At 34.3% G+C, this 10,686-nt stretch overlaps 1 protein-coding gene across 1 annotated transcript; it reads right to left on the reverse strand.

The window, feature by feature from the left end:
* Positions 1–5,390: 5,390 nt before the first annotated feature.
* Positions 5,391–8,908, reverse strand: LOC148275188 (DNA primase large subunit-like). The gene is made up of 2 exons (XM_088236017.1): positions 7,499–8,908; positions 5,391–6,117 (listed from the first exon to the last, which is right to left on the reverse strand). The coding sequence occupies exons 1-2, from the start codon at positions 8,739–8,741 to the stop codon at positions 5,813–5,815; spliced, it is 1,548 nt and encodes a 515-aa protein (XP_088092143.1). The 5' UTR covers positions 8,742–8,908; the 3' UTR covers positions 5,391–5,812.
* Between the last annotated feature and the right edge of the window lie 1,778 nt (positions 8,909–10,686).

A 10,686-nucleotide genomic window follows, 5' to 3' on the forward strand; every position in this document is an offset into this window, starting at 1 on the left:
AAAGAAAAAACGCTTTACAAATTAAAGACTTTTAATAGTAATGGAAAGTGGTCATATATACAGTTTTAATCTCAGAGTAATTATGCGTAACCTAGAGAGAAGCCCTAACACTATGCTTCATAGAACGCAAGCGGTGTTAGTATGTTGGCTAGCAACCAATTGGTAGTCATTTTGTTTTATTTGACAACATAAACATCACGGTTCGATCGGATGCTTTTGTAGCTGTGCTTGGCTTTGTTTGTAAATAACTTGAATATTTACGTTATAATGAATAAAAATAGACTATGGTGAATTGCAGTATGTTTTGTTGCAGCAGTAGGAGAGTCTAAGGTGTTGAAGGAGTCAGTTTTCACAGGTAATTGATTCCGAATATTTTCCAATGATTTACATTGATATTTGGCATTTATTGTCCCGACACGTGTATTATGTTGCTTAAAAACTTTACTTATATCAACATATTTACTTCAAATAGTATTTTTTCTCAATTTAGGGAATAAATTTGTGAATGTTCATGTTCACTGTTGAAAATGACAGTTGCTTATGGGCAATATGTCAGGGCTGCACTAGCCATCCATATAAAGTTTGAGTTTTTATCGAGTAGAGGTCGAATAAAATTTTATTTGAAAATAGCAACGTTAACCTTGAAATCGCATCTAGAATGACATGTCCAAATTTCAGGCCGCTACGACTCGCCATTTCGGAGATGTGACAGACAAACAAACAAACTCAACACAGGACTTAGGTTCAATGGAGTTGGGATTTATGTATCAATAAATATAACATAAATATATTGTGAGTAAAATGAATATAAAAATAAACACAAACATGTATTTTCAGTTTCAATAAATATTGTCGAATTCTAGAAAAATAGATTGGAATAACCCTCCAATGATAAATACAAAGGTACATATTTAAAAGTAATTACAATGCAAATAGAATTACAATAAAATCGGGTTGTGGTCCTGTGGCTAGTGTCTCGGACTCACGGAACAAAGGTCCGTGATTCGAATCCTACTCTACCCCAACTCGATTCCATTTTCTAATAGTGAGTTATTTACAACTCGTTGAAAATGGCCCTCAAAATTAAATATTTGGGTAAATCATAAGAACGCAAATATTTCTTTTTTCAAAAAATTTTTAAAAAATTATATCCATTTGGCAATTCTCGACCTGAGTACGGCCCATTGTTTTGCTGCGAACTGTAGCTAACTTAATACGCAATAGTCATAGAATGGTTTTCCTACGTTTGGGCTTCTCTCTAGGTTACGCATTATTACTCAAGAGGTTTTAATATTAATTCAAATGTTCTAAATTGTTCAAAAATCAAAATTACAAAAAGGTAGTTATTTATGGAATGGGTACCCAAATATGAAACATTAGAATAAGCCACAGTACATTTTTTTCAAATAATGTTTATCCTTTAAAGGATCAGGAACAGGTACTTGTTTAAAACTAAGATTGAACTTAAAATCACCAATCCAATTATCGGACCAGCGCCAGCGCAGTCATTATATGCCCAGAACCTATACAACATACATTTGAACTACATAATATGTCATGAAGTGTCTTCAGAAAAAATGTTGAGTCTCCTGGATCTTTAGTTTCCTTTTTTCCCTAGTTTGTTTTCTTTTTATTTTGTTTTTTTTAATTACATATTTTCTTCTTAATTTTCTAAATCGAATATTTTTTATAGGGTCACATAAGCTTTTCTGCCCTTGCTAAATATTTTCCACTTTTTATTTGGCAAAGAGTATTTTCTTTTTTTTTATGTGACGAAGATATTAAAAAAATAATATAACAAATTATAGTAAGAAACATCCAACCTCGTAAGTATTAGAACCCAAATCTGAAATATTCCATAATTATAGGTTCAAACTTATCTGTATATTTTACAAATAACAACACACAAATAAGACCCTCAGTATCAAAGATGGCCAAACGCTAAAAATAGTATCAAAAGCGGCCAACTGCATATTTAACACTTAATAAAAATAGCATTTCTTGTAATGTTAACCTTTAGGTTAATTGTTCAAAGTGTTAATGGAATCAAATAATTTTTTATTTTTTTAACATTTCAATCAAAACGTGCTATTACAGAATTTCTCGAAAATAGGTACGGAATTTTTTGACCATCTTTGATACTGAGGACCTTAAATAATAAAACGTGTTGAAAGTATAAAGACAAACATAAATACAGCTTGCTGGACATATAATCATAGCATTATTTTCAACAAATTACCGAAAATTTTAGCTTTTACGTACCTTGAAAAATTTTCTATCACCGCCAAAACAAAAGCTCCTGCCACTCCAACACCGTTTGTCGGAATGACAAGATAAAATAAGTGGGTTCTAAAGTGAATTAGTGCGATAAAATATGGTCCTGTATTGCGTCATGAGCTGTTTGTTCGAAAGAAATTATGGTATTCCATATGAAGGATACTATTCTATATTTGGTCAGTTTCCTCTAATAATATTTTTTATTCCAGCTCGATTAGAGGGGTAGTACAATACCCAACCAGCCATATAACCAGCGCAAAGTATAAAGCAATCAGACATTAAAATAAAGAACAACGTACTTTGAATTAAAATTGAACAGGTATAAAAATTATAAAACAAACCAATTTTAACATTCAAGATAAAAACAAAGAAGATTTAAAGATAATAAAACTAAAAATATAAAAAATCCATGTATAATGAAAACATTGTAAAATTTGTCAATAAGTACACCTACTTATGATAATATCCATCGGCAGCCGATTCATATCCGGCTCGAAGGACCAACAAATATTTGTTCAGCTCATAACTTTGTAAGTCCTGTACACTAATAACAGTATGTTGTTGATAGTGTAGACTGTATGGAAAATAATGTACACACTAAAATTTTTTCTCTTAAAAAAACCAAGTGTAACAACCTACCTTTTTGAACACAAGCAGCTTGCTCACTTAGAGACGTTAGATAATATATAATATGTTGACTTTGTTCTTATATGGTACACACATCACTTCACTTAACAAAAAAATTCACGCATACCGGCATCCTGTTGATAGTTAGAAAACACATAAAGTAGTTTATTTAACACTTCTCACATTGAATGTCTTGGACAGAAATTATGCAGATCCAGAGTAAATTATATAAACTTCTTTATACCAGATTCTTGACACATCAGACCGACATATGACTTGCTCACGCAACAAATAATGCAAGCAGTGTTGTATGGTATATTAAGTACTAAGTAAGAAGAAAGTCAATCCTAGGAAACTGGACTCGATCCAAAGACATATAGTCATCAGGTCATGCAAGGGGTACAGAACAATCTCCCTGGTATCAGCTCAGGTTTTGAGTGGATTTCCTGATTTTTGGAATGGACTTCTAAAAATGGATTCCTGATTGGACCACTATGAGAATAGAATATCCCACCTGATCCCAACACTTAAAAGACGAATAGCTTACATAAAAGCAGAAAAAGTCACTTTTGTAAAATGAAAACCTTGCACATATTAAGCAAAGTAAATAAGAAATACAACTTTAAATTTATTTCAACAGAGAGGGAAAACATTTCTGAGAAGGGAATATGGAAGTCTAGGCATTTACAGGGCTTATGACCTGTCATTGGCTGGTTTAAGTGGCCACTTTACACACTGTGTAACATTCACCATTCTGCCCATGTTTGAACATCTACATTTCCTCAACTCTTCCATCTGTTGACTTTTGTGAAGTAAAAGAGCTGAAACCTTTTTCACATGGGTGAGATTCATCCGGCTGAACCAAATCACCTACTAGGCAACGCCTGAAAACAATTTCCCAACTTTTATACTTCTTCTTTTACCAGGTATTTAATTCAACAATGCCTAGATTTCCATATTCCCTTCTCAAAAATGTTTTCCCTCTGTTAAAATAAATTTAAATATGAATAACTCCCTAGGGAGAAAATCCAGCCAGTCTGCAAGCATTTGGACATACTCAAACATTGTTGAAGAAATACAACTGCCATCTAAAAAATTTAAAACAATGAATTTTTTTTCAAACTGGTTTGACTTCCCCGTAAACTGCATGGTAAATCGCGCACACTGCACGCAAACACAAACGCCCGCCACTGTGGCCACACACTAAGAGTTGTAATAATAAAAATCTAATTTAGTACTTGATGTGGGATTGGAATAAAAACACACAAAGTCTGAGGATAAGTGTTTCTCTTAAAACTTATAGTCATTAACCTCTATATACAATATAGATACAAACTGATTAAGAAAACTCTCCATGAAAACAAGAAAACTTATGTGAGTACACTATTTAATCATATGGAAATCCTATACTAAATCCATAGCACAGCTCTTTGTGTTTTGTTTTTTTAGTTAGTAGTGACATACAGCATAATATTGACAGTCAGTTTTCAGGACAAAGGCTTCAAACCACAATTACCGGTAAAGCGGTCTCAATTACGTAGGTCTTATACATATTCTAGAAAAAGTATTTAAACCCTGAACACTTATCGGTGCAATACTTTTGCCAAAATGTGTATAAGACCCACTTAATTGGTCAAAAATACATTAAAACTAACTGTGGTTCTTTGTTCTAAACAGCTCTAAAAATTACGCCAAAAATGTTATTGAATAATCATTATTAATTTTTAAAATATTACTACTGTTTTACCTTCCTCAATCTTTAGATTTAAGCTAGACAAGAGTACACATGACATTAATTGTGAAGTACATATTTTACTTTAGCGTTAGACTGGGGTATTTTCTTTCAAGACACACTACACTGGTAATTGCAAGATATTATTATTACTTCTATTTCGCCATCACCATGAATTTAAATTAGGACATACTCAAAGCATTGAAGAACTGGTATAAGCCTAAAAATTAAAAAAGGATTTTCACGCGTTGCCTAGTAGTGAAAAAATTCAGCCAGATAAATCTCACCCACAACAATAAAGGTTTCAGCCCTTTGACTAACTTTTGTTAACAGATGGTAGAGTTGAGGAAAAGTGGATGGCAATATGGTGAATTTGTGTGTAAAGTGGTCACTTAAACCAACCAATGACAGGTCATAAGCCGTGTAAATATCTAGACTTCCATATTACCTTCTCGTAAACGTTTTCCCTCTCTGGTGCAAAAAAATATTTTGTCATGTCGAGAATAGGTGTGTTATACGTGTCACAGTTATAGGAGGATTCCATGACATACAGGAGCATTCCATGGCATAAGGCCTACGGCCTTTAACGCTGAATAAAAATTTGTCTCTTTTAATACAGGCTTGTCTAGTGGAAGAGATAAATAGATAAAAGAAAGAAAAAGATAAGATTATTAACAATAAAATTAATTAATTTACCTCCAACCTAGCGTGGATAGATAAAATTTACAAGAAAAAATATTTAATAAAAAAATTATTTCCATTAAATATTTGTATATCAATAAGATACTACAAAAAGACAGTTAAATAAGTAAATACATTTAGATGTGCAATATTACAACATTAATTACACATTAACAAAATAAATAAATAATTTGTTTATAATATTTTTCTACGGATGGATAATGACTATTGTCAAATATAGTTGGCTGGGCCACATACTGCGGATGCTTTCCGAGAGCATTAACTGTGTTTGCACTCTACTAGGCATCAGGTAGCCCATGTATGTGCTGTGGAATGCAGATCTAGCTTAGAAGAACACACAGACGTTCTACCACAATGAAATTAATGCACATTGTATAAACGACAACAAAAAAACTTTAGTCAACAAGACAAGACAATTTCCTGAGTTATTCATATTAAAAACATCAATCAAGTTGATTTATATGTTGTATTCTTTTATATCTCCATATCGACCATGCTCAAATCAGCTTCAGTAAAGTCTTCCTCGAAGCCATCATCAATACGTGAATCATTATTTGTTCCATTCTGTGAGTTTTGGTTGTAAACGTAGGTCCTCTCAGTTTTCACCTGATCTAAATTGGGTTTGCCATGACCAGCAGAAAGGTTTTGACTCTCTTCGAAATATTGATTAGGATGATTGACGCCAAGTTCCACGTGGACATTATTTGTTACATCAAAGTATTTACTGCAGGCTATTTGGTAATGGCCCTTTTTTGCCAAATCTACAATGGTGGAAATCGCTGCAATAAAAAAAAAACATATATTTTTAAAATCCTACTGAAACCGATTACATTCTCACAGAAAAATCTACAAATCATACCAAAAGATTAATTTTACATTTAATACTACTACCATCATTATCATTCCCTTTCCGCACCTAATGGTGAATAGGGTACTGCATTGGTACACCAATCGCAGCGTATCTTGAACATTATTTGTTACATGAAGTTAAAATGATCAATCTTACGCTTCAGGTACCAGTCCAGGAACTATGAAATATTCTGGTGCAAAAACACCCTTTTTAAATAAATATTTCACATCAACCATGTCGGGAATCAAACCCGAGACCTCTCGCGTGGTAGGCAAATGTGCTGACCATTACACCACAAGGCTGACTACTACCATCACGCCATTTCCCGTAGGGGTAGGCAGAGTGGATGGACCGCCATGTACGTCTAAAGTGGCATACATTCCTAGCTACTTCCACATTCATTTTTGTCTTACATGCCCTTCGGTTCTGTCTGCTTTTGACATGACCAGACTTAAGATTTTGGTTTATCTGATCATTCATTTTTAAGAAATAACCTTGGAAAATTTCGATCCTCAATAAATGTCATGGAGTCATCATTAGTGTCTTATTCCCACTTAGTGTTGCAGAGGACATTGCATCAGTACACCAATCGCCGAATATCCAAATCATTTTTTGTTACATAAAGGTAAAATGATCAGTATTACACCTCAGGAGGTGCCAGTCCAGAGACTAAAATATTGCAATATTGTAATACATTTCAAATCAATATTTCAGATCAACCATACCGAGATTTGAGACAGATACCTCGTGCATGGTAAGCAAATGTGCTAAAGACTAAATGAGGCAGACAACTATTTTTTTTCAGGAATAACCAGCTAAGCTTCAATTTAAGAGGTTTGACAGCAGGCGGGAAGGAGAAGACGTTATGAAAATACACAACAACACCCAGACAACTGAGAAGAAAATGTTCCTTAGATTCTTTTCTTGCAACTGGCGGGAATCGAATCCGCGATGCCAGTTTCATAGTTAGCCGTATATCCAACGGTGTCTTTTAGCTTTACAACAAATTATTTTCATAATAAATGGAAAAAATTAAGAATCCTGAAAAGGAAAATCGAGTGGAGACAAGTCTGCCTCGTAGTGTAGCGGTTGGCTAGTTCGCCTACCATGCTTGATGTCTAGAGTTCAATTCACACTGCAATATCTAATTTTCCCTTGACTGGCATAAGACTGATCATCTCACCTTCACGCGACACATGATCAAAATACACTGCATTTTGTGTAAATACCAATACAGTGCCACATGCACCATCAGGTGCGGGTAAGCGTATAGTGATGAATAATAATTCATATTTATTATTCTGTCTTACCTAGTGGATTCATCCCATACCCTAAGAGTTTAGTCTTGAGGATTGCTGGATCCGAGTGCCTGAAGGGACAGCCATGAGTATCTCCCGGACCCACGTTGCCCTGGATGATCTTCATACAGCTGTACGCCGAGTAATTCTTTCTGCTTCCTTCCTTGCCGTAGTTGTAGCGCACGTTGTACGCATACTGCTTCTCAAACTTATCCAAATCCATCAACTTGGTGAACTCTTCTCTCCAAAAACGGAGGGAATCCTCCAAAGTAACACCGGCGGCCTTCAAAAACAGTCCGTATTGTATTCTTCCACCGTGTTTCATGTGATGTGCGCTTCTCAGATATTCGTGAAGTTGCCGCATACATAATGGATACGCTTTGGTCGACAAACTATCCAAACTTTCAATCGGTAACACGGATTTAGAAGCGTTATTGTAGTCCGTTCCTGTATAAGAGTTGTGTAATCCCTTAAGTAAAGACACCAGTCTCTCATCATGCTCTACATCCGGAAGCCGGCGGTTGGCGACAGCCAGGGCCTGGTTAATGTGAGATCTGTACTGCGAAGTCATAACAGAAACAAATTCACTGCTAGGAATGAAGGCATATCCTCCCTGCAAATAAACTTTTCTCAGTTTAATCAAATCAAACACTTCATTGAACTTCACCTTATAAAAGTGTAATAATTCGATTTGACCATGAGAACAAGCAGCTGTAGACTCGTATAAACTGTTAAGAATATCTGATTTTTCCTCTTTATTTATTGGAACGTACTGGAGATTGTTTATAGATAGAAAATGTTTAACGCCGTCCGCTGTCAGAGACTGAAATCTCATCTTAAAAAGTTCGAGTTCTCTTGTCGTAAACCACCTCCGAAGTTCTTCGGAGCGGCAGTAAGCGAGTCTTAAAATAAAGTGAGAGATATGATCTCGTCTCCTCGCTTGTAAATCAAATTCTGTTGTAGTGAACCCCGCCGCTTTACAGGACTGAACGTATCCTTTCAGTCCTTCTTTTTGCAGCTCTTCGATGACAGCGGCCCGCCATTCTTTCGAATATATTTTAAATCCTTTTAACGTTGTGACAGCCGCGAGCGTTCTCAAAACTTTGAGCCTTTCGATGGCTAGTTCTTCAAACTCTTGCAAAGTTACCGTATTAATAGGAGGTATTCTATACAATTGAAGATCGTGGGGATAAAGTTCAACGAGGCTTCCAGTATAAGAAGGTTTTATAATTTTGCGTTTGATAGTAAAATCCATCGTTATTTGTATTAAAGCTTGAATAAATTTAGATCCAGTAGTTGGACTTATACATGACAAAAAACAAGCTAGATCTTCTCAACTTATATTTTAGCTAAACTTTAAATATTGTTCGAAACTAAAAAGAACTCTTAAAAACTAAACGTCAAACTTGTTTGAATGGCGGGAAAAGTTAATCCGCAGATACAAAGAATCCATGAAAAAAATTGTCTCAACATGCCAACCTGCACAATAAAGTACCTGCTGAGAATAATGGCACACCTCAAATTGAGATCATAATAAATAGGTAGGAAGCAGATAAAATACATCGAACAGCGTATTGAAGTTTTTCACTATTACTTTTTTGAACTGATTTTTTTTAGCGTACCGCGTACGTAAATAAGTCTGATCAATCCCGCTTCAAAGTGAAATGTAAAAAAAATGTTTAGAGCGTAGATATACATTTTTTTGTGAGACCAATGAGTTTATTTAATCCCTCGCGCTTTGATGTAAAATGTTAATTGATTATTATAACACATTTAAAGTAATTGGTGAAAGATAATTGTTTTCACGTATATAATTGGTGAAAGAGATTTTTAGTATTAATTTTTGTATTATATATACTATATTATAATATGTTTTTCCGTTAGTAAGCTGAAAACAGATACATAAATAAATCAATATAAAAAAAGGGAAAGAAACACACATTCTAATCGCGATAACTATGCGCTGTCAGCAGTGTTGTTCGAAACGTATCACGCTCACTCGTAAGTCCACTTCGTGGAGAATTGGTTGGCGCGTTTGCGTGCTATGCTTGAGTCTGGGTTCAATTCCTGACACAAGGTGGATGTGAAATATTAGCTTTAAAGGTGGTTCTGAACTCGAAATAAGAAATCCGTATTAGGAGGTCCAAGGTTTGAATCCCGCTCTACCACAACTTGTTTTCTATTTGCTAACATGGTGATTTACTACTAAAAGAAAATTGTCAAAAATTTTAATGATCGGGTTAATTGAAAGAACTCAAATACACTATTTTATAAATAAGATTACCTGCTTGTTTTTTGTGTAATAAAATGTAACCAAATATGCTGCAATTTGGTTACTATTAATGCAGTTCCCTATGCGCCACTAGATTTGAGTAGGGAAATAATGAATGATGATTATTGTAATCATTTATAGATTTTATTACAATCTTCATTAACTTTTGAGTATTCTTTGCAGACGTGCTTCACAGTCACTGTGAACAAAAAAAGTTTTGAATTTCATTTTGCCATAGGTATCGAATGTGTTATGTAATAAATCATCTTTTCAGAACTATGATCCTAAATGAAGGAACGGTCGGGAGGTTCAATAAGACAGAAACAGAAATTGTTAAATATCTAGGGCTGGTATTCCAAACGCTCTTGTGGCCGTACTATCTATCTCTATATACAAAATACACGAGAAAAACCGTTTTCTCATGCTACGAGAGTGGTTCAGAATAGCACCCCTGATATTCCGAAATCATCCTTATTTTTAATTTTTTCCTAACAGATATAAAAGAAACAAATTATTTTTTCATATCTCCATAAATTATGTAATTGATTTATGGAAAAGCCAATACTTATGAAGCTTTGGAAGTATGTATTATTTTCCATCAATGTATATTTTAATTTGTAGTTTCTAGTTTCTATCGCAGGTAGTTTAGCTAGACCTTAGGATGACATCTGGATTTTCAATGAATTATTTTATTTGGATATTCGGAAATGCAGATTTAGTGAACCGGTTTCCGTCTAATGTTTGCTCTTTGGTGAAATGTTATAATGAATTAAACAAAGGGTTTACGACCGATATTATCATTTATGTTGAAGGCCTCAATAAAGGAAAAAAAGTTTCCCTCCTTTATGGTGCATTAAACTTATTTTTGCTTGCACTAAAATATTTTATCTATGCACTTGTCTTTGGACCCGCTTTGAACCAAATCCAC

This window comes from Micrasema longulum, unplaced genomic scaffold (assembly GCF_059751315.1).
Source record: "Micrasema longulum isolate JH-2025_06_02 unplaced genomic scaffold, ASM5975131v1 h1tg001492l, whole genome shotgun sequence".
Lineage (NCBI taxonomy): Eukaryota > Metazoa > Arthropoda > Insecta > Trichoptera > Brachycentridae > Micrasema > Micrasema longulum.